General features: G+C 36.7%; 2 protein-coding genes across 3 annotated transcripts in view; one reads left to right on the forward strand and one right to left on the reverse strand.

Annotated features, from left to right (window-relative positions):
* The window catches only part of PALS2 (protein associated with LIN7 2, MAGUK p55 family member), a 78,591-nt gene extending 61,145 nt beyond the window's left edge, over window positions 1–17,446 (forward strand). For both annotated transcript variants that reach the window (XM_024755034.1, XM_024755035.1), the window contains 3 exons: window positions 3,451–3,653; window positions 4,622–4,750; window positions 10,991–17,446. In XM_024755034.1, the coding sequence (XP_024610802.1) occupies window positions 3,451–3,653; window positions 4,622–4,750; window positions 10,991–11,167 (509 nt within the window). In that variant the 3' untranslated portion in view covers window positions 11,168–17,446. The remainder of the gene's footprint in view (window positions 1–3,450; window positions 3,654–4,621; window positions 4,751–10,990) is intronic.
* The window catches only part of GSDME (gasdermin E), a 92,347-nt gene that overhangs the window by 4,617 nt on the left and 62,037 nt on the right, over window positions 1–25,693 (reverse strand). Inside the window, 2 exon segments of the mRNA XM_024755036.1 lie at window positions 24,039–24,105; window positions 24,107–24,295. Coding sequence (XP_024610804.1) covers window positions 24,061–24,105; window positions 24,107–24,295 — 234 coding nt within the window. The 3' untranslated portion in view covers window positions 24,039–24,060.

Consider the following 25,693-nt stretch of genomic DNA (forward strand, 5'->3'; position numbering starts at 1 on the left):
TTTATTTTTTCATCTTTATTTTTGTAGTTGTGTATTTTTTTGTCTCCTATTTGATTATCTGGGAATAGAAAGTCTAGATTGTAAAACCCAAAAGATGTTACTCTTTAACCCAGTTTTGTTAAGAAGTCTAATGTCATTCTAATTTTTGTCCTCTCATACATGACCTGATGTTTCCTTCAGTCTTTTTATTTCATTGGTTTTCATTATTTTATAATTTAATAATGAGGTGCCTTTGTGCGCATCTATTTTTATTTATTGTGCTGATGATTAGTGAGCTTTTCAGACTAGAGATGCATGTCATTCAATTCTGGGGAATTACTATTTCTTGGATGATTTCTCCCTGTTTTCTCTATTCACTTTTTCTAGAATTTGTATTAGCTGGATGTTGAACATCCTGGATTCATCTCCTCAGTCTCTTACTTTTTTAAATCATGTTGTCCAACCCTTTCTCTTTTTATTCTACTCTTTAAAAGATTACCTTGAGTTCTTTGCCTTCTATCTCATCAATGTTTTATCATAAGTAGTCATATTTTTCATTTTAGGATTATTTTCTGTTTCCTGTTTTTTCCCACAGCATCATCTGTTTGTGGGCGCTATCTCTTCTGTATCTCTAAGAATATTAAGCAGTGAGTGTGATTTTTTATTTTCTATAGGATGATAAAAAGGTTCTGGAGATGAATAATGGTGATGGTTGCACAACAGTGTTACTGTACTTAATGCCACTGAATTGTGCACTTAATAATGGTTAAAATGATAAATTTTATGTTATGTATATTTTATCCTGATTAAAAACACTAAAAAAGTTAATTGTGTTAGCTTCTTAATATTCCAGCATATAAGTACACCATGCTTTACTGTTATCACCCACTTATATGGTTTGGGTGGCTTTTTTGTTATAAATAAAGAGATGATAAAATGTGTATACATAAATCTCAGATGTAAAATTATTAGACCAAAGGATGTATAGAGAGATTTATAAATATAGAAGTATTACATATATTTATTTCAACTTCTTGATTTCTTCATGCCAAATTAATTTCCAGAAGATGTACTATTTTACCTTTCAAGACTTATTTTTAGTAAAGATTCAAGTCTGAATTTTTATATATAAAAGATTTATGTATATCCATACATTGTCAAGTATCACTTCTTCATATAATGTAGGTGGTGTTTTACTTTTCCTTAAATCATTCATGTTTATATAGTGTTTAGTTTGTTTGTTTGTTTTAAGCCTCAGAATCAACACACACAAAAATAATACTGATGAAATGTGACAAGTTTGCCTAATTTTGATACACAGTCTTGTGCTACACATTGGTGGGCTGGTTGGGGAAGTCTCATAGTGAAGGACGTAAATGCTGGTGTTGGATTAAATTGACTTAGTTTTCTCTTTATATTGTGAAGTGGTCCTAAAATAAAATATAAAAAATTATTAATCCAGGTGGACAAGCTACCTTATGAATCATGTTTTCCCTTTAATACATCTTGGGATAGTTAAATAAAATGTTACTTTGTTGATTATTTCCTAACTATTTGAAGAGCTACTAAAGATTAGAATTTTGCCTGTCAATCACAGAACTTAAATTCTAAGCAATCGCATTACTTAGTTGCTTAGCATATAAGCCTAAGGAATCAGCTGTAGTCAATCCACCCTGTTCTAATTTCTCTGTTCTAGAAATGGAAAGGGGCTTAATTATGTGCCAATGTAGATTTCTTTTTTGAGTCTTCACTAGAGAATGGTATTGCCGTTAAAATTCGCTTGTAAACGAAAAACATTTCACCAAGAATTTGAGATTCCCTCCACATGTTGGAGGTAGTGTTGGGGGGGGCAGTGTGTGTGCCTATACATATTTATTTCAAGCAGCACGTTTCCATAAATGGTTTCACTATAGTGCGTCCCCAAAAGTCGTGCTCTTCTAAAATTATCTTTACGGATATTAAGCCAAGTCCTAGTATGTATGTATTTGGGGAGTTTAAAATTGCCTTAGGAGTTTTATCATACCACCTTTGGTGAATAATCCCAGAAACCTTAGAGATCACACATTTTTGAATATGAAAAGCCATCATAGCATCTTGAAGCTCTTTAAGTGACTTTATAAATCTCTCCACAGTGGTCTGGAATGAGCCAGAAAACAGCAGGGGAAAAAGGGAATCCTCTTGTACATAATAATCTTATTTATGAATTAGGCCCTTATTATTGAGCTTGAACTTAAAGTTTTTTTCTTATAAAAGTTTTCTTGATGTGTTGTGCTTATTTCAAATAGTCAAAATTCTGTCAGTTTTTCATCTGATTACTTTGTAACTTTAATTGCGTGTGGTTAATGATTTTGGCAGATATTCTGCATGTATAAGTTACTTGATTAATAGAAGTAGAATACTGTTTTATATCTGATCTAGGCAAACTCAGATGAAGTTGCTAAACTTGAAAATAACACACACACATACACAAATTACTTTTCTTCCTAGGGAGTGCTAGCAAGTTGGCAGAGAATACCTAACTCTGCACCTTTGCAACAGTTTGAAAAGTGATAATCGTCCATTCCTAGCACAGCCAAGTTGCAAAGGAGTTGTATGTCTCTAAAATACCTGACAAAAGGATGTTTTAAGTTTTTGACTTGGTCTCTTCTCTCTCATTCTCTCAGAATACTTCAGGTCAGAGTAGAGAAAGTTACTAGACCATAATAACATCCAGGTGGCTAGATCCACCGAGTTGCAACACAAAACAATTAGCATTTGGGAATGTTAATTAGAAGGAAGCTAGAAGAAAAGTTTGGTGCTGGGGCAAGATAAAGGATAGATAATTTATGGGTAAAACTACACTTCAGAAAATTGATAATACCAACTAAGAATAGAATTTTGCTCATCTGTTGGACACTCAATTAGGAAATGTTCAGAGAAGTGTGAAGAAAGGCTGTAATTGATATTCCTTAAGAAGAAGGGGAGTGCTGGTCAGCTGGAAAAGATGTTCACTTGCAATATACCTCACACTTATTAGCTCTCACCATAGTTAAGAATTTAACTTTAGGGCTCTGCTTCTAGGTAAATAAATATATTTTGAGTTTCAAACTGACTTTATAAAGCACATTTTTTGGATATAAATTGTATATTGGAGACTACCTCTTAAAACATTACTAATCAGGGGTCTGCAAACAATTTTATTCAAGAGCCATGTATAGTAAATATTTTAGGCTTTGCAGGCCATCTAGTCTGTGTCACAACTATTCCGCCATTGTAAAACGAATGAAACCATAGGCCATAAAATGAATGAACATGGCTGTGGTCCATAAAACTTTATTTACAAAAATAGGAAGCAGGCCAGGTTTGGTCATAGGCCATAGTTTGCCAACCCCTGCACTAAATGGAAAAGACTTAGGCTACCCTGTGCCTTTTAGTTTGTTTTTTAATACCCTGCACTGTCTCTGTACAAATTCTCAACGCTATTTTATTTAGTTACTTCACGGAAACCAAGGGAAGATGAAAAAGATGGCCAGGCATATAAATTTGTGTCACGATCTGAGATGGAAGCAGATATTAAAGCTGGAAAATATTTGGAACATGGGGAATATGAAGGAAATCTCTATGGAACCAAGATTGACTCTATTCTTGAAGTTGTCCAAACTGGACGAACTTGCATCTTGGATGTCAACCCACAAGTAAGCTGCATGATTCCAAAGATATTTTTTAAGTTTTATTTCCTGTGGAGTTTTTGTTTCTTCTTCAGATTATGAGGGTGGCTCTTTCCCTCTATTACTTGTGACAATAGAGAACCTTATTATGCATCAACAACTAGTTAAATAAATCTCTGATCTGTTAGCCAACAGAGGCATGGATAGCTATAGAAGCTTGATAGAAGTTTAGTATTTATTTACATGCTTAAGTAATATATAAATGCATGTGTTAGGAAATGTTAAATTTAAAATTTGAACAAGGCTGAAACATGAGGAATAAAAATTAAAGTCATACCCCTTCCACCCAGCACACACCCACCCACTCACCATTCATTTCATTCTCATTCCATGTCTCCCTTATTGACCCCTTCTCACCATTCTACACTCAACCCAGTGGGTTTTCTATTTTTGTTGTTTCTCTTATACATAAATGGAAAAATTTTATACAGATTCTTTAACCTTTTTTCATTAAACAGTATTTCTTGAAGATCTTTTCATGTTAGGTACTGTAGAGATTTTTTTGTTCTTTGTAATTGCTGCATGGTATTTCATAGTGCAGATATATATTTATTTATATAACCACTCCAATTAATGGACACTGAAATTACTTCTGCTTTTTCAATATTAACAGAATTCTACAATTAACATGGAAAGCATTTACATCATTCTTGATGATTTGGGGATCATTAAGTTTAATACTTTCCTTGGTTCAAGGGTACCAGAAAGTAGTGAGATTGAGGTCAGAACAAAATTTAATGGATCACCATTTTAGGAAAGTACTGTATGGAATCAAAAGGATAGAAGGGAGGGGGGGCAGATAGCAAGTATTAAATTATGTCCTTTATCTTGAGGAAGAGGGCAGATGGACTTTGATTATTTAGTATAAACTAAAGGGTAACATAATTCAAATTCTAATCCTGTATAAACTGGTTTGTAATTGTTCTTCTACACAGGCCCTGAAAGTGCTGAGGACATCCGAGTTCATGCCCTACGTTGTGTTTATTGCTGCTCCCGAACTAGAGACGTTACGTGCCATGCACAAGGCTGTAGTGGATGCTGGTATCACTACTAAGCTTTTGACGGTAAGCAGTTCTTTTCAGGCTAACAATACTATTTTCCTCCTAAAATTTTTCCTTTTTCTTTTGGGCATGTTTAATTCCATCCATATTTATGAAATAAACACACTGTATAAGGTATTGGAGAATAAAAATTTGTTCCCTAGATGTAGTTAGGATTTGGAACCGTATTGCTTTTACTTAGAAACCATTGTTCACTCTATTTTAAAACAAGTTTACTCCCCCTATGTAAACGAAATGGACCAATGTTAAAAAGTGCATATTAATCTAACTCCCTCATTTTACTAATGTGGAAACTGGTCCCGAAGACCAATAACAAGTATGTTCATCATAAGGTTTACTATTGGTAGAGTTAGGTGTTCTGACTTTTAGTTGTTACATGTCTTTTTCTCTTGTTCTTCCTCTCTTTTCTCATGTTACGGAAAATTTTAAATATGTACAAAAGAGGGAAGAAATGAACTCCCAGGTACCCATCACTTAGCTTCAATAACACATGGCCATTTTTGTTTCACTTAGACCTCTCTTCACTTCCTCCCTTACCATGAATTATTTTGAAGTAAATCTTTGATATCATATCAACCATAAGTACTTCAGTATTTATCTCTAAAAGACAGACTTTTTGGACATAACCATAACACCATTAGCATATCAAACATTAGGAAGAGCAACTTTTTCTCAATATCATCAATATACAGTCTGTATTTGAATTTCCTCAGTATTTATCTTTTTTTTTTGACAGTTTGTTCAAATCAGGATCCAAGCAAGATTAACATGTTGCATTTACCTGATGTCTTCTAAATCTCTTTTTTTTCCCCCAGCTTGAGGTATAATTGATACACAATAAACTGTACACGTTGAAAGTATACAACTTGATAAGCTTGGGTATATGTATACATGCATGAAGCTACTGCAGTCAAGATAACAGGCATGTCCCTCGTCTTCATAAGTTTCCTTGTGCCCCTTCAGAGTCCCTCCCTCCTTCTTCTACCTCTTCCACACTATAGGTGATAAGCCTTGAGATCAGGTAGTTTTAATCCTCTTTGTTCTTTTGCAGGTTGCTCCATGTGTCTACTGAACTTTATGAATATCTGAAATATAGTTATCAATGTTTTTATATCACTGTCAACGAATTCTAACGTTTGCATCACTTCTGGATTGGTTTTGACTGAATGACTTTGCTCCTCATGGGTCTTATTTTCTTGCTTCTTTGCAATCCTGGTAATTTTTTATTGGATACCAGACATTGTGAGCTTTGTCCTAGGATGCAGTAATGTGGAAACAGTTTGTTCCTTTCAGATCTTGCTTTAAAAATTTGTTTGGTAGAACCAGAGCAGTTCTCATTCTAGGGGCAATTATTCTTCACTACTGAGGCAAGACCCATTTGAGCACTCTCCCAGATGGCCCACGTGACGTGAGGTTTTCTGTTCTGCCTGGTGGGCATGGGTACTATTTCTGGCTCAGAAAGAATACCTCTCATCCTTTCTGGTGGTTCTTTGGCGACCCTGGGTAGTGGTAACGTGCACAGATTGGTATTCAGCTGAATGCTGGAGGGGGACCTTTACAAGTCTCGAGAGTTCTCTCTCCATACTGCTATTCTATCCAGTATTCTGTCCTGCAAACTCCTGCTACTTTGTTCTCCCTGGGCTCTCAGCTCTGTCCCAACTTAGAGTCCAGTAGTGTCCTCCTGGGCTCCACCTCACTGTGTTGCAGCTTGGAAACTCTTTCAAGCCAGTAACCTGGGGTAATCGTAGGGCTCATCTCATTTGCTTCCTGTCTCTCTGGAATCCCTGTCTTCCATTACCTGATGTACAGTGTCTTAAAAAGTGTTCCATACATTTGGTCTGTCTTAGTTGTCAGGCAGGAAGGTTAGTCTGATATCTGTGATTGCATATTAGCTGGAAGCAGACCCTCTCCCTTTAGACTGTTTTAATCTGTAAATCTTCACTGCCTCCCTTCCCTCTCTTTTAACCTTCTAACTTAGTTGTTTAAAAAAACTGGGTCATAGAAAAACTGGGGCCTGATCTGTAAAGTTCCTCAGTAGCTCTTCACCTAATGATTTTAGCAATTTTTATTGATCTTTGCCTGGCTCAGTTAATTTTTTAGGAATTGTGAAGTGGAGTTATTCCAAGTTTGTCATTTGTTCTGCATTTATAAACTAGAATCTTCTAAATAATTTTTCCTTATCAACTAGTTGATGACTCTGAAGTAGAGTATATATAGGAAAGTCAGAACATAATGCTTGATACTTCCCCTTTAAGGGTCAGTTTTCAGAATAATGGGTTTGTTCAGTAACAGTCTCCAGAGGCGACAGGTGACCAAATAAGGTTTGTGGGTTTTTTAGTTTCATCATGAGCACATGGATTTAAACTTACTTGATGTGTTTTATTACTCTTTTGCAATTATTAGTCTTATTGATGTTCAAATCGCCCCATCTTTGACCAACAGGGGCTTATTTAAGTTGGCCCTTGAGACCTATTTCATGAGCCTAATCGTCTGAGATAGCTTCCTAGCTATATGACAAATGCTCCAGGGTCATCTTGTACATTTTCTATTCCAGGCCAGGAATCAGTTACTTCTCCAAGAAGCTCTGGTTCCTTTTAGAGTAAATGGTATTTTAGGACCGTAATACTAGGGGTGCACATTGTCCCAAGATTGATCATTGTTTCTAGCTAAATGCACCTTTTAGGTAGACAGAACTAGTTTGGTTATGTGCTTTTCTGTTTGTATGTTTGAAGGAAACTAAATCATGAATATATATTGATACTTCCCAATCAAATTCAGGATTACAGGGCTTCCCTGGTGGTGCAGTGGTTGAGAGTCCACCTGCCGCTGCAGGGGACACGGGTTCGTGCCCCGGGTTTTATTTAACCTCTTTCATATATATAACTCCATTCTCCTAGGCTGAGTATCCCAGTTCTCAAAAACACCGGGAATGTTAGAATATAGCACATAATTGCTCATTTGATTCATCTCACAGTACACATACAACAGTCTGAAAATAAGTGTACAAATACTACCAGGTATGATTACTGTGAACTGTCTCTTTCTCCTTTATCCTTAGGGTTTATCTCACTAAGTATATACAGTCAAATCAAATCGCTGTGTTTTAAAGTCACTTGGAATACTCTGTGTACTTAGGTCAGCTATTACTCTCTGATGTTTAAATTGTCCTGTCTTCAGCTAAGAAGAGCCTATTCATCTTGTTTTCTGAGTCTTTTTAACACAACCCCATAAACTTTGATGTGCTTCCTGGTATGACAAGCTGCTCCAGGTTATCCTTACACATTTCTTGGCCCAGATCTGGAACCAGCCTTCCAAAAGCCCTGGTTCCTTTTAGTGGGAAATGGTATTTAGAGATAATATAGAAGCTAAAGGTGTGCATTCAACTTAGTTTGTCATTGTTTCTAGGTCTTCTCAGTGGCCAGATGAAGGAAATATATTTTCCCCTTTTGGAAAATATACATCATTAATTCAGTTGGATAGTTCCAACTCACATTTTACATTTTTACTTCCTGGACTATGTTTATCTTTTTTTCCTCCTATGCTGAAAGTCTTGGTTCCTGATGACATTAACATAGTTTCTGACTTTACATGTGTAAACTAAGCACATACTATATATATAATTTCTGAGTAACAATATTAACAGTATGATTATTGAAAAGTTCTAAGTTTCAGACTTAAACTTTTTAAAAAAATTGTTCTTATGATATATCCCTTGAGTATTGTTTTAAAGTCGCTAAAATAATTCTTTTCTGTGGTTAAGGCATCAACTTGAAACACAGATTTGTTTCATTTTGCTTTTTAGGTATTGCTCTTTTTATTTTTATTTGAATTTGATTTTATTGTAATATAATTCTATACATTTTCATAGTTTCAAAGTAAATCTTAAAAACAAACAAACAGGGGCTTCCCTGTTTGTGGCGCAGTGGTTGAAAGTCCGCCTGCCGGTGCAGGGGACACGGGTTTGTGCCCCGGTCTGGGAAGATCCCACATGTCGTGGAGCGGCTGGGCCTGTGAGCCATGGCCGCTGAGCCTGCGCATCCGGAGCCTGTGCTCCACAACGGGAGAGGCCACAGCAGTGGGAGGCCCTCATACCGCAAAAAACAAACACACAAAAATCTAGCCTTTCCCTATTCTCTCTACTCTGTTACCTCCTACCCACATAGTCATTTTTACAATTTTTTTTTAATATAAGCAAGTATGTATGTGTATCCTCCCTCCCTCATTTCTTACATAAAAGGTAACTTACTACATACAGTAGTCTGCCTGCGTTTTTCACTTACTAATATATTCTGGAGATCATTCTAGAGCCATACATAGAAATTTTTAAATTCATTTTTCCATCTATATGGTATACTCCATTATTGTTACAGGATTGTTATTGTCAGAAAAGAACTTTTTTTTTTTTAACAAGACAAATTGCTAATGACTGTATTAGGTAAGATTTGTTTACAAGTTGAATTGGGGCCTGTTTATACATCTATAATAAAAGATAGTTGTTTCAAATTGATTTCGAAATCTTAGTGAAAATATTAACTATAGTACTAGTATCCCTCAGGCTTAGTTGGGAACCCATTTCTCTCTATATACTTTCCTTTAGGTGTTTTCACCAAATCCACTGACTTACATATCGTTGTTATGCTGATGAGTCCTAATTTATATGTAGATAACCCAGACCTCAGAGCTCCAACTTATATAACCATTACCTACTTAACATTACATCTGCACTTGGATGTCTCACAGACGTGTTAAACTTAACATGTACAAACAAAGTAGAATGTTTTGTTTCCTCTCACCAATATCCTGTTTTTCACACTCCCACCCCCTCAACTCTGCATCTTCTGCAACCACCCATTTATTCAAGCTAGAAACTCGAGCTATTTCTTTTTTTTTTTTTTTTTTTTTTTTCCTTTTAGACTGGGGCACAAACCTGTGTCCCCTGCATCGGCAGGCGGACTCTCAACCACTGCGCCACCAGGGAAGCCCCTCGAGCTATTTTTGATTCATTCATATTTCTCACTTTTCATATCCAGCCCATCAGTTAATCCTGATGATTTTATCACCAAAGTATATTTCTAGTCTGGTGTCATTTCCATCTCCTCTGCCACCATCATAATCCAGAGATGTCTTTCCATTGCATCTAGGTCCTCCATGACCTAGCCTGGGCTATCTCAACTTACTACCCACCCTCCCTAAGCCTCCATCCATCTTGGTCTTTCAGTATCTTAAACACATCTGGGTTATTTTCCTCCTGAACTTTACATTCCTATTTCCTCTGCCTGGAATGGTCTTTCTCCCACTATAGTTCTCAGTTTAAATGTCATTTCCTCAGTTTAAATATCATTTCTTCATTTGTAGAGTATTTGTAAGCACTCTGTCTAAAGTAGATCTCTTAAAATTCTTTGTTCCTGGTTGGTTTCTTTCATAGTACTTGTTACAACTTGCAGGTTTTTGTTTATTTGCCCTTTATTTGTCTCCTACACTGGAGGGTAGGAGCCCATTCTCTCTTATTCATTTTTATAGCCACAAATTATGAAATATAGTAGACGGTTTAATAGGAACTCAGTATTTGAAGAACATGTAGAAGCATTATGAAATTTCATAACACTTGCAATTTAATGAAAAGCTTTACTTGCTCATGCAAAACCCATTATTTATTCCCCCACATTGTTCCAAAATGACTAGAAATACTTTATGAAATACAAACAGTACTAGCTAAAAAGATAGATAAAAGTGTGTGTGTGTTGTTGGGGGTGGGGAGCATGGACAGGCAGCCTTCAAATTACATTTCTGAGATTCTTTTTCTTAGAGAAAGGCAGCAAATTTGGCTTTGAGCTTAACAGCCGCTGCAGATTGGGTTCCATGAGTTACAGAATCCATACGATAAAAATGTTTTGAAAAGGGTGATGCAGTTGGGCTAGAGACCAGTCACCTACAAGAATTCTTTTATTACTTTGGGTGTCACCCCAAGATATTGTCAGCAGTCTTTTAATCAGGAATCTTACCTTAGTATCAGTGAAACAGAAGATACAGAATACTCATAAATTCAAACATGAGTGCCAGCTGGAAAGACTAGGATATGAGCAGATGGTAATGTCTTTTTTAACAATCTATATAGATTAGATTTTGAGGATTAGTATCAGAATCACAACAAACAAATATCCAACCTACTTATTTCACTTTGAGTTGGTTTTGAGCAATTAAATATACATTATATAAACTTTTCCTTTTAAAACTCTTTGACAGGACTCTGACTTGAAGAAAACAGTGGATGAAAGTGCACGGATTCAAAGAGCATACAACCACTATTTTGATCTGATCATTGTAAATGACAATCTAGACAAAGCCTTTGAGAAACTACAAACTGCCATAGAGAAACTGAGAATGGAGCCACAGTGGGTCCCAATCAGCTGGGTTTACTGATGATTCAATAAGGTTCACAATTAAAATAAAACTTTCAAAAAGTGACTGCAACAAATAAACCTTCTACTGAGAAAATACATGCACAGATAGAAGTTATCTGCCAAGTCCAGGCATTTTTATTGTGTAGATTGAAGTACCAGTACACTATTCTGGATTTTTATAGAAAAATGTGGTTGGGAAGGTGTACTAAAATATAATTTATCTTAATTTTTCTAACTTTTTATGAATAATCTTTCTATTCATATCACATAAAGAAATGCGTTGAAGCATTTTGTATGTTTTGATTTAGTACCCTTGCCTTTTTCATCAAAGGAATTTTCAAATCATTCACTCTAACATTGGTCTCATATTTTCACTGTGATAATGAATACTTGAAATAGTTTTGTAAAGCTGTCATTTAGTTCAGTATTTAGTGAAGGGTCAGCTACTCTTATTAGGAGAAAATAATGGTTTATTGGCCTTCTTTCCTAATATGTATAATTTCTTACAGAAGCAGAATTTTAATGTCAGTGCTACAGCTAGTCTACTACCATCCAATACTGACATCAGAAGTCTGCTCAATGCTACGTAGTTTCATTATTACAGAGATGTATGGCTGTCCACTTTAATTTACGCAGCTATATTAGTTTTTTCCCTTCATTCTTTCTCTCGTGAAAATATGAAGAGCAATACTTTGCACTCTCATTTGTTGCAGTGACAGGCTGATGCTTCGTTAACATGTACACAGCAAGCAAGGCCGTGCCGGCTGAGAGAGTGCCTTATCCTGCAAAACCTTACAGCAAAATGACTCTGAAAGTTGATTTATTTGTACATGTAAAAGTTTAACTAACAAAAATAAACCTATTGCTTTATACAGTTTTTTTATTAGGATATAGTCAGCAAATGTATCACACCTCTGAAAATTTCTGTGATACTGAAAAATGCCTCCAAGTTTGCAATTGGGGGGTTTTGTGAACAGTGTGCTTTTGAAGTGTGATGTGATCATTAGGGTATTTTTTCGGTTTGTTATGTTGTGAACCAAATCCATTGAACGATTTATGAAATTTGGAAATAATTGTCAGCTGTTTTATCTCAATATAATATATACATTATATAATATGTACATTGTATGTATTATATAATATATATTAAATAATGTATTATATATATTTTTTACATTTCTGTTAGGAAATGTAGTTTTTTGTTTAATGATTAGGAAAACAGTTCTCCGTCTTTAGATGCATTAACATATACAAATTTCCAAAATTAATCTCAGTTAGTATATTCTTTTAGGATTCTTAGATGGTATAAATTCTTCCTAAAACATATTCAGAGATGCAGGTCATCATTAAACTAAGTTAGCCATATTTTATATTGCTGCTAGCTTTTCACATAAACAGTATTCACACTTAAAGGGTTAGGTGCTTAAATACTGGTGGTCATCTTTGTCTGGTGCTAGGCACCAGACACCTGGCTGCTGAATTTGTTTTCCCCTCACCAAAGCTGTCACATGGAATGCGGCCGGGAGGACTCAGAGGGAAGAGAAAATACATGGCATTAAGCAGCATGCACACAACTGTTCTTCACAATGAGACCGAACACCCAAGTTGCTGTATGGTTAAGATTGGAAATCCATAGGTGTTTTTTTTCATCCAGCATTTCATATCCAGAACACAAATTCATGTTCTTTGTCCTAGGATAGGAAATTGGTGTCAGAATGGATCACACCCTTTTAATAACTTTGGTAACTTTTAAACCACATATATTTACATCAAATTCTTGGCTTCTCAAAGCAACATGAATCAAAGCACAGTGTCGAGATGATGTCCCATGACTTAGTGTCTCAACACACTGTAAGCTTTAAGAGAAATTTTATTTCCACATTCTCAGGAAATGTGCTGTCTTCTGCGGTGTGCCTTCATGCTGCTGTGTGGAGCCTCTTTGGAATCATTGTAGCAGCTCAAGAAGTTTATACACAAAATATTTTACCCATCTTGACACAACAGAGATGATTTTTACATCATATATATCTTAAGCCTTATCATATGGTATAAAATGCACATTATTTAGAAAACAGACTACACTTAAAGGAATTATTTCTATTATAAATGGTATTCATGACTAACTACTTAGTTAATATGAGATGCCTCCTAATATAAAATGGAACAGTGCAGTTGATTTCATTTCAGTCGAGACACCAGAGCTGAAGAGAATAAATTTAGAAAAGTTTGTTTATCTCAGTAAAGAGTCATTGAACTTGAAACTCAAGTCCCATCTGGGTCTGCAGGAACCAGCAGAGCTCTGCTGGGGCAAGGAGTCCCAGAGGTGCTGGGATTCTCCCAAGGCAATGAGAGTATAGTTGTGATCAACGAAATGTGAACCTCTCTTGTAGGAAAGGTCTAAGATAATTAGCTTTACTAATGAGAAAATAGTTTAAAGTGATGTTGAACAACTGGTAATAGTTAAAATATACATGCACGTGCATATGCTTTTGGGAAACAATGTGCCAGTACACTAACGCACCTGAGGACTCCTTGCGGACAGGTGAGTATCCACATTCAGCATTCAGGGCATGACTGTTTATATACAGCTAAATAGTATATATATTTTTTATTTTTAAATATACAAATACCCCATATCCATAGAGTTGATGTCCCTGGATGAATCATTTAACCGTAAGTAGTAGAATATATGTGATGCACTCAAGTAGAATTTTACTTTTATTACAGCCATGCCTCGATTATGCAGTCTCAATTTCTGTTTATTTGGATAGTATCAAATAAAATACTATCCAGTACATCAGAACTTTGTTTACTTTTGCCAAGTCTAACCATACCATTGCTGAAGATAGCTTTCTAAAGTAGAAATCATATCATAAACCCAGTACAGCAATAGTAGCCTGAACCCTAGATTCTAGAATCTAGTAAATTTAATATAATAGCTTATAAGGACAAGTTTTCTTTAAAAGAGCAAATTGGATATTAACACAAATTTAGAAAATAATGTAAATTAGCAATAAAATATGTTAGTGTAGCATTATAGACTGGCCAGATACTAACTGCTTTGACCGTAATATCCCAATGACAGTAGAGGATGATCGTGGCTTTAAAGATTCATTTAAATTTGTACTTATTTTTATGGATAACAGTAAGTGTCATGATCCAGTAATTGGGGTTGATTTTTATGATGGATAGCCATGGAGTTAGGTACAATTATTTTAAATTTGTAAACACTGAACATAAAAGTTTTGAAAATTGGTCAAAATAATGATCTACTTAACATTGTACTTACGCGGCTTCTGAAACAACACCCCGTTTTCCAGAAATCACAGGCTAGGGAGCCAATAATTTTATAGTAATGAATCTTTATACTAAAAATGGAAAAAGCAATCCTGAAGTTTTATGTATATAGATAGCACGTCATTTTTTAAAAGTTTGAGTCACCATATATAATATATATATTATATATACACAGCTATGTGTATAATATGTAAAAATTCTCCCAAGATACATGAATAGTAAAATTAAATCTGTTCACCCATGTAATTATAACTAGTGCTTTTACATTTTTAATTACTCCCAATTCTTAGACATTATGAAACTTTTTCACATTGTTTTCATAGGCTGTGGCTTTACCTTGAGGCAGATACTAATCCCCTTTCTGAAAAATATATTTGGAATTAAGCTCAAAAAGTTATTATAACTTAGTTTCCTTAGGGAAAAAGGACAGAGTCCTAGATGGAAGCCTCTTGGGAAATACTTATTTAAACCTTCAAATGAGTTTGTGATACGGTTCAGGCTTAAGAGATTATGGTACCTGCCCTCCTCTTGTTTCATTGGATTTGTTGTGAGAATTCATGTAATAACATCTGTAATAGATTTGGAGTTCTTGGGAGAAATTCAGAATTTTAAATAATAGGATTATTGTATATAGTACAAGTTAATATTATTCACAGACTTTTAAGAATACAGTCGACTAATTCATGAGTTTTTACGTATACATTGTGTATCTGCGGAAGATAACAATTATGATTTTTTTTAAGGTAAGATTATTTTTTAACTCCATTTTTGTTAGCTTCAAGTTTTATTCATTTTTAATATTTCCCATAATTTGTCATGTTACTTTGTGTGTTCCTGGAATGATTTAATGCACAGAATCAAAAATGAGTCTTTAAAAACACTAGAAAGTGAAGGAATGATATCTCATTTCTAAGGTAAGAATTTAAAAGCACGGTTTGCACTACTTCTGCAATACACTGTACTGCTTTCTTTAAAATAGTCTCTCTTTTGATAAAAATAGAGCTGGTGTACTTCTACTGGTTGAGATCCTAATTCTGACTCCTGACCATGTGACTGTTGATAAAATTTATATCTCCCTTTAGTTTTAATATTATACTTTTTAAATAAGGCTAACTTAATATTTGTCTTCACCTTAAATTACAAGAAGTAATTTATAACTGATGTGATAAATGCTAAATTGGAAAATCCTTATTAAGCTACTTTATCTGTTTATTCACTTACCCTGAGGTTGCTTATCTTTTAGTTCTTTTAAAATGTACCTCTTTTGGAGGCAACATAGTGATTGGTGCACACCATTCAGAAATTCTACCTTCAGTTTTAAAACAGCTCTGAGGATGCACTGATAGTTCCAGCCTGGAAGAGGATATGTTCTGCTTTCTTAGTGGTCCTGGTCAGGAGGTCTTGAGTTCAGAATCCTACTCTAAGTCCAAACCTTTAGCAAATCCTTGCTACCTTGACCACTCACAAGTCAAACAAAATTTAAGTAGGCAGTCCACAATTTAAGTAAGCATCCAAAGACACTCTGATGTTTGCCCCTTAAAGCTGCCCTACCTTATGCCTGAAGTTTATCACTGCAGCCCTATTGTTTAGTGTAAGTTTAAAAGCCATCTGTTTCTTTAAAAGGGGAAACACATTGTTAGGTCCAGTTAGGGGACCTTGAATCCAACATAACATGAATGCATTTTAGATTTGTTCTCTAATTGCTTCAGGGCCATTGGCTGATACTGTAGTGCTAAGATAAACCTGACTTGCCTCCACATGCCAAAGTCGGTCAGAAGTGACAATTTTTTTTTCCCTACCAGCTTTTACTGTTTCTAATCTCTGGCACAAACTGAATGAACACATCTACAGGTAATGTAAATGCCATTTACAACTTGGCAGATTAAATGCCTCAGTGCTTGCAGTGTCTTGCAACTCAAGACAATGGGACTTGTCTTGAGTCCCATTGAACAGGTATTGTCACTACCACAGAGTAGAAGCCAAAAGGTCTTATTTTAAAAGTTGGAGATAGATGTCTTTACTGCACTTCAGCAATAGCATGCCAGGGGTAGAAACATACAAATATGACAAGCCATGTCTGAAATTTGACCTTCCTCACATCAGTCAAGGTGGCCTGGGAGCTTGGAGGAAGAGGGAGACTCCTCTGCTATGTATTACTAACCCAGAAGTCATTACCAGTTAAAATGTGTGGTTCTCATCTTACTCTTAAATAGGAGAGGCAGGCAGTGGTATGAGTAACCTTACTTTGGAGACATAAACCTTGTTCTGGTAAACATGGTCCAACTGAGAGATGCCTTAAGTCTTTTCAGTAAAACCTGATTCGAGGAATAGCTGATCTCCAACTGTAACTGAAATACAAGATAAATATTTCCTTTGGCTGTGTGTCCACTTTAAAAAACAGCTGCTGACTCCTGTTTTTTCAGTAACATTGATTTTTAAGAAAGTGGTGTCTTGGATTTTGCTATAGAAGAATGAGCACTGGGGTTCAGCAGCTGCTATAATTTCCACGTTGTTAGCTCTGTTAGAGCCCATGATGAGAAACTGATGTGAAGACCTTGGGGGACTTTTTTTCCATCTCTCTTGGTATATATTTATTTTGAACACATGTGCATGCTTCTTTTAACCTCTGGTCTTTGAAATGATTGTAGAAGAGACCTTTTTGGTTTTGTTTGTTTTTTAATGGAGGGCAAAATGCTTGTTAGCAACCAAAAAATCAAAGCTGAACAAGCTGCCAAAGGAAGTTTCTGGTGAAAAAGTTTAAAAATAAAATTGCTACTGCTTTCCAAGTAACTGTATTACTAGTTCCTGTATAAAAGAAACATTATTGCTGTCCTTGTATAAATAAAATTTTCCTGCAGTACAATTATTGATTTCTCAGAAACTGTCCCTGTAAATTTTTCTTTTCACATTATTTCCATATGTTGTCCAAAATGAAAGTTACTGAAATGTCCAATCTGTGAGATTGCATACTCCTGGTAAAATATTTTTGTATATGTAAAGAAATAAATATTTAATATTGGGAAAATGTAGTGTTTCATTTATAGGTAGAACTAAGGCTTGGAGATAATAAAATACAGAGAGTATCAGATTAGCTTCACCAATTTCTTTTAAATGCTAATAGTCTTTGTTAAAAGCCTCGAATGTTATTTTAGATTTTCCCACCAAAATAGATCAATTTTTCACCTGCCTCCCTTTTTTCACAAGGAAATCCTAATTATTGTTTCATCTGTCCCAGCCCAAAGATTCCGTGGCTTTCAAAGATGACTTCTTCAAGGAAAGATTTCCAGAGACAGGGAAGGTTAAAATACAGGATCAAGAAAAGACCTCTAAGCTTAGATGGCATGGAATACTAGGACCATTTCCCAGCTAGCCAAGAAAGAGAAACCCTGGTGGGAAAGACAATGCCTGCTGTGGCACACAGCTCAGCCCTGAAGCCTTCGGTGAGAAAGGGAGGTGGACCCACCAGACTGGCCAAGGGATGGAGGCGTGAATGTGGGTGAGTGCAGGAAGCCTGTTTCCAGAAAAGGTACTTTGGCAACTCTTTCCCAAGCTAGTTTCCAGGATTCTATACCTCATACTTCAGAAATTGCTAGTCTAGTGTATTTCTGGTATTTCTCATTTAGTCTTTTAAATGAAATATAGCTGCTTTACAATATTGTTAGTTTCAAGTGTATAGCATAGTGATTCTGTATTTTTACAAATTATATTCCATTATAGGTTATTACAAGATCATGGGTATAATTCACTATGCCATACAGTAAATCCTCACTGCTTATCTATTTTCCATATAGTAGTTAGTATCTGTTAATCTCATATCCCTAATTTGTCCCTCCCCCTCCCCCTTTTAGTAACCACAAGTTTATTTTCTATGTCTGTGAGCCTGTTTCTGTTTTGTATATACATTCATTGGTATTTTTTAGATTCCACATGTAAGTGATATCATATAGCATTTGTCCTTATTTCACTAGGCATAGTACTCTCTAGATCCATCCACATTGTTACAAATGGCAGTATTTCATTCTTTTTTATAGCTGAGTAATATTCCATTACATATATATATACACATCTTTTTTTTGAGTTTTTGAATTTTATTTTTTTATACAGGTTTTTATTATCTGTTTTATACACATGAACATATACATGTCAATCCCAACCTCCCAATTCATCACACCACCACCACCACCCCTTGCCACTTTCCCTCCTTGGTGTCTGTACGTTTGTTCTCTACATCTGTGTCTCTGCAAACTGGTTCATCTGGACCATTTTTCTAGGTTCCACATATATGCGTTAATATATGGTATTTGTTTTTCTCTGACTTACTTCACTCTGTATGACAGTCTCTAGATCCATCCACGTCTCTACAAGTGACCCAATTTCATTCCTTTTATGGCCGAGTAATATTCCATTGTATATATGTACCACATCTTCTTTATCCATTTGTCTGTCGATGGGCATTTAGGTTGCTTCCATGACCTGGCTATTCTAAATAGTGCTGCAATGAAAACTGGGGTGCATGTGTCTTTTTGAGTTATGGTTTCCTCTGGGTATGTGCCCAGTAGTGGGATTGCTGGTCATAATGGTAATTCTATTTGTAATTTTTTAAGGAACCTCCATACTGTTCTCCATAGTGGCTGTATCAATTTACATTCCCACCAACAGTGCAAGAGGGTTCCCTTTTCTCCACACCTTCTCCAGCATTTGTTGTCTGTAGATTTTTCTGATGATGGCCATTCTACCTGTTGTGAGGTACCTCATTCTACCTCATTGTAGTTTTGATTTGCATTTCTAATAATTAATGATGTTAAGCAGCTTTTCATGTGCTTCTTGGCCATCTGTATGTCTTCTTTGGAGAAATGTCTATTTAGGTCTTCTGCCCATTTTTGGATTGGCTTGTTTGTTTTTTTAATACTGAGGTGCATGAGCTGTTTATATACTTTGGAGATTAATCCTTTGTCCGTTTGCTTCGTTTGCAAATCTTTTCTTCCATTCTGAGGATTGTGTTTCCATCTTGTTTATGGTTTCCTTTGCTTTGCCAAAGCTTTTAAGTTTCATTAGGTCCCATTTGTTATTTTTGTTTTTATTTCCATTACTCTAGGAGGTGGGTCAAAAAGGATCTTGCTGTGATTTATGTCAAAGAGTGTTCTTCCTATGTTTTCCTCTAAGAGTTTTACAGTGTCTGGTCTTACATATAGGTCTCTAATCCATTTTGAGTTTATTTTTGTGTATGGTGTTAGGGAGTGTTCTAGTTTTATTCTTTTACATGTGGCTGTCCAGTTTTCCTAGCACCACTTATTGAAGAGACTGTCTTTTCTCCATTGTATATCCTTGCCTCCTTTGTCATAGATTAGTTGACCATAGGAGCGTGGGTTTATTTCTGGGCTTTCTATCCTGTTCCATTGATCTGTATTTCTGTTTTTGTGCCAGTACCATATTGTCTTGATTACTGTAGCTCTGTAGTATAGTCTGAAGTCAGGGAGTCTGATTCCTCCAGCTCCGTTTTTTTTCCTCAAGACTGCTTTGGCTATTTGGGGTCTTTTGCGTCTCCATACAAATTTTAAGATTTTTTGTTCTAGTTCTGTAGAAAATGCCACTGGTAATTTGATAGGGATTGCATTGAATCTGTAGATTGCTTTGGGTAATATAATCATTTTCACAATATTGATTCTTCCAATCCAAGAATATAGTATATCTCTCCATCTGTACACCACATCATCTTAATGCAATCTCTTGATGGGGACTCAGGTTGCTTCCATGTCTTTGCTATTGTAAGTAATGATGCTGTGAACATTGGGGTGCATGTATCTTTTCAAATTAATGGTTTCATTTTTTCCAGATAGTGGGATTGCTGGATCACGTTAGTTCTATTTTTAGTTTTTGAGGAACTGCCATACCGTTTTCTGTAGTGGCTGTACTGACATACATTCCCACCAGCAGTATACAAAGGTTCCCTTTTCTCCACATCCTCTCCAACATTTGTTACTGTAGGCTTTTTGATAATAGCCATTCTGACCAGTTTGAGGTGATACTTCATTGTGGGTTTGATTTGCATTTTTCTAATAATTAGCAGTGTTGAGCATCTTTTCATGTGCCTGTTGGCCATCCCTATATCTTCTTTGGGAAAATATCTATTCAAGTCTTCTGTCCATTTTTTGATTGGTTTTTTTCTATGATTGAGTTGTATGAGCTGTTTGTATATTTTGGATATTAACCCCTTGTCGGCAGCCTCATTTGCAAATATTTTCTCCCATTCCATAGGCTGCCTTTTTGTTTTGTTGATGGTTTTCATTTGCTGTGCAAAAGCTTTTAAGTTTAACTCAGTCCCATTTGCTTATGTTTGCTTTTATTTCTTTAGTCTTGGGGGACTGATCCAAGAAAATATTGTTATGCTTTATGTCAAAGAGTTTTTCACCTATATTCCAAAAAAAATAGGTTTTAAGTAAAGTCATCCATCTGTGGATTGTATAGTACTGTAGTGTTTATTGAAAAAAAATCCCCATATAAGTGGACCTGTGCAGTTCAAATTCATGTTTGTTCAAGGGTCCAACTGTGTGTGGTTCATTCTTCCATCTTATACTACCTGTTAGTTTTCTATCACTGCAGTAACAAATTACCACAAACTCAGCAGCTTAAAATACAAACTTATCATCTCAGTTCTGTAGGTCTGAAGTCCAACACAAGTTTCACCAGGCTAAAGTGAAGTTGTCTCCCAGGCCCTGGCTCTTACCTGCAGGTCTGGAGGAGAATCTGCGTCCAGGCTCTTGCATGTTGTTGGTGGACTCCAGTTCCATGCAGTTGTAGAACCGAAGTCCCCTTCCTTGCTGGCTGTCTGACCGACTGCTCTCTTGTCCTTGAACTGGCCCCCTCTGTCTTGAGAGCCAGTGACAGCACTGAATTCTTCTCATGCCTCATCTTTCCTGCATTTTCTTTGGCCAAATCCCTCTCTCACTGACCCTTCTGCCTTCTTTCTTTTAAGGCTCCACCCAGATAATCCAGAATAATCTGTCCATCTCAAGGTCCACAACCTAAAAACACCTGTAAAGTCTCCGTTTGCCAGGTTCTAGGGATTTATTAGGTCATGAACACATTTTAGGGGCCATTATCAGGCCAAACCACACCAGCTAATCATGTCAGCATTTCTTCCTATATCCATTTATGAAACAAAAGTGGTTGTGGAAACATCTGAGTTAAGGTGGTTGTTCTATTCTAGGAAGTACTACTGTATTTACTGTTTTCTAGGTGTTCTGGGATACTAGAACTTGTTTCCAAATCTAATTATTAAAAGAAGTATGGTTCTCAAGCAGTAAATAAACATACATTTAAAATTAATATTTAACGATGAGAAAACTAGTTAGTTAGAAGAACCTTTTGGAGGCCCAGTCTCACCCTCACTGGAGTCCAGCACTACTTACTACCTCACCCACCAGATCCCAGTGGGGGTCTGCTGTAGCAGCATAAGGTGTATCTTTTTCTTTTCAACATCTTGATTGGAGTATAATTGCTTTACAATGTTGTGTTAGTTTCTGCTGTATAACAAAGGGATCCAGCTATATGTATACATATCCCTTCCCTCTTGCGTCTCCCTCCTACCCTCCCTATCCCACCCCTCTAGGTGGACACAAAGCACCGAACTGATCTCCCTGTGCAATGCGGCTGCTTCTGGCTATATCTTTCTCAATAGCTAATGTCTAAAACACAGTCCAGCAAGATAACTGGCCAGTCTTTGATATAACCCAAACTTCCAGCACTTGCTTAGATGATGGCATCTTTTCTTTCTGTCTTAAGCCTATCTTTAGTTTTCGATGTTTTGGGTTTTTTGTTATTTTTAAGACGTACAAAATTGTAACAGGAATAGAAGGGTGAACCACTCCCCCGAGTGCCTCTTGCGCCCCAACCTCTAAATCCTTTCCTGTTTCTTGTGAACTCTTAAATGAGGGTTCCCATGCATTGTGATACATGTATCTGTTTTTCACACAAGTAGATTCATATCACACATTCTGTCTGCAGTATGTTCTTTATACTTATTTCAGAAAACCAGACAAGAGGCATGTATAGTACCACCATCTTAACACAACTATCCTAACTTTTGAATGTTCTTTCCAATTTGTGAATAAGGTGCTTATTATTTTCTACGTTGTTGCCACCACTCTGTGTCCTTTTCTTATAATTTTGTCTTCTTCCTTATTATTAAACATTCATTAAAATCTCAAGTGCAGAAAGGGAATAAGTAAGTGATGCTGAGGTGAAAAACAGGTACTGAGTAACACAGAATGTTTCTCTCTTACAACTGCTTGCCCTCCTGCTCCTAAAGTAAGAAATTCTAGCAGTAGGTCTCAGCAGCTTCTTGCTAAGGGAAAGCAGAAGTGGCTTCAGAGCCCCAGTGGCATCAGGAGCACTCAAGAGACAGTCCAGGCTATTAATAGGAGAAGGATATGAAAGCAGAATGAAGAAGAGAAATATATACAATTCAAAGTTTCCTTTGATACAAAATGTAGTATTTTACAAATTCAACATCCAGAATGCATGGGAAATCCACACATTGCTCTAGACATAGGACTGGTACATTCATCAAAGCACAGCAAAGTCAAAATGGAGAGAGCTTGACCCTAAGGAACAGTGTCCTGCTGTTAGAGTCTTCTGCTAAACAATAACCTCTGTACTCTACTCTAGTGGCATTTACAGTTCGTTTTTCAATTAATCAGTCACTGCATAGCATACAGCACATTCAAAATGGAGCCTTCTATGAAGAGAAATTCCTCCCCACAGCATTCACAAATTTTTGGATCAAAGCATCAGCCTCATCTGTTTTTAACACGAAGTGGGAACTAGATAGACCCATTTTTCTGCAGAGAAAAGATCTGAATGTACTCTGGCTTACAATTCTCAACCCTCCGCCAGCTCTTCATGTGCTGGGGTCTAAGTCGGACACTGGGTTACCAGCACAAGAGGATCTCCTATGAAAAAGGCACTGTACACAGAGTACCTGGTGGCTAAATTTGAGGCGATTCATAGGCAAAAAGTCACCACTTATTAAACTGTTCCATAAGTTCATCTCCTAGATCAACCTTTAACGTGGTGATCTAAGCCCCAAAGGCAGTATCTTAATGACGCTGAGAAATACCCAGGCTTGGCTGATAACACGTAGAGGCAGACCTCAGAGATGATACTGGGGACTTGGTTGCAGACCACTGCAGTAAAGCGAGTCACACAAATTTCTTGGTTTTCCAGTGCATATAAAACTTATGTTCATACTATCTTATATAGTCTATTATGTGTACAATAGCATTATGTCTAAACAATGTATACCTTAATTTTAAAATACTTTATTGCTAAAAAATGCTAACCATCATCTGAGCCGAGTTGTAGTCTTTTTGCAGTAGTATCATCAAAGGTCACCACGACAAATATAATAATAATGAAAAAGTCTGAAATACCGGGAGAATTACCAAAATGTGACACAGACAACAGTGAGCAAATGCTGTTGGAAAAACGGCACCGATAGACTTGCTCGACTCAGGGTTGTCACAGACCCTCAATTTGTTAAAAAAAAAAAAAAAAAAAGCATTATCTGCAAAGTGCAATAAAACAAGGTGTACCTGTAATCCACATGTGACACTGTTACTGTGCCCTGCCCAAAGCACAGAGTCCACTCAGGCTTATATACATAAAGAATCCGCGGGAGAACGTTAGGGGCCTTCCGGGTGGCGACTTTCACAGGAGGCTGCAGTCTCTCCAGGTTAATGTCAGCGGAGGCAAACAGACACTGCACGATCCCAAACCTTTCTGTATCTTTCAGTGGAGCCAAGACTGGGTCTTCAAGATCAGACACACCATCATCAGACAGAGCATGGAGCTGAAATGACACATGTAAACAAATCCACCAAAAAAGGTTATAGAAAATACACACCATTGGATAATAATGTTAGCACTTCTTACTAATTATGGGGGAAAAATTAAGTTGTTTACATTCCCCAAATAGAGCAGGGAAAACCCTTAGGCTGTAACAGGATATATTTGGCCCAGGCCAGGACCTCCACTTCGCCTGGAGTCCTCTGACCCAATCCCTACTCTCTGAACTGTATCTGCTACTGGATCCAACAACTCCAGTAGATTAGAAAGGTCAGCATATAACTTTCTTATACACGCAGTACGTAAGGTTTGTTTTTTTTAATTTTAATTCACCTATTAGAATGTCTTACACGTTTGCATGAACTCCTCAAAGGTAGGTACCATGGTTTATTTAGTGATGCTTCTTGCCTTAAGCTCTTCCTTCCACCTGCGACATCCTTCCTCCAGAGTTCCCCAGAGAACTTTCCTTCTCATCTCTGAGCTGTCGGTTGAAATGCTACATCAGAAGGGCCTTTCCTAATCCTCTCTCCATCGAGCCACTTGCTACCCCCATATCCCAGCCACGATTACATTATTTTGTCTTCATATGCTTGCTGTATCTGAAATTATCTTCCTGACATTCCCTGTTTATTAAAACCTAAGCTGCCCAGGAGAGCAGGGACCTGGTCCGTTGTGCTTACCTTATACCCTGCCTAGAACATCGACCCTCAGTTGAACGTTAGTTCAGAGAGGTCACATCAAACACTGCTCTAGTTGCAACTGCTCAGAACCTGTGAAACTTTGCTTTTAGGGTCTTGAGCAGTGCCTCTGACACAGTTGTTGTTAATCTTTAGTAATTACAAATTTGCCAGTAGATTTGAATTTTAAACAGGCACTCAGAACCAGATCAGATTAATAATGTAGAAAGTAAAATTTAAAATAAAAAATGAAGCCTTATAAGGTATGCATGAATTTTAACTGAATCTCAAGGGAATCCAAAAGAATCTTTCTTACTAAAAGTAATAAGCAACTTGCCCCAGGGGCTGAAGGGCAGCACTCATTTGCATATAAAGGAACTTGTGTGTCTGTTATCAAAATCAGCCTTACAAATCTACACCTTGTAGATTCACCCAATGCAACTCACACAGTGTAACCACAGGTTTCCCATTACCACGTGGCCTAGACTGTAAATTGTAGATGATGCTTTAGGGAGTGGATCTGGCCTGCTTCTTTAAGCATGAGCACCACATCTGGTGATTTAAGAATGAGCTCCAGTGATGCAGCACAGTGGGCTGTGTCCTGGGTCTGGTGGAGAAGCACGCAGCAACATCCTGCCTTCTTCTCTGAACATCTGCCAACCCCAAGTGCCCAGAGGCACTTCTCAGTATGAGAGATTACAGTCACCCAAAGGGGGGGGGGGGGG

The sequence above is a fragment of the Neophocaena asiaeorientalis genome, unplaced genomic scaffold (assembly GCF_003031525.2).
Source record: "Neophocaena asiaeorientalis asiaeorientalis breed wild unplaced genomic scaffold, Neophocaena_asiaeorientalis_V1.1 scaffold36, whole genome shotgun sequence".
NCBI lineage: Eukaryota > Metazoa > Chordata > Mammalia > Artiodactyla > Phocoenidae > Neophocaena > Neophocaena asiaeorientalis.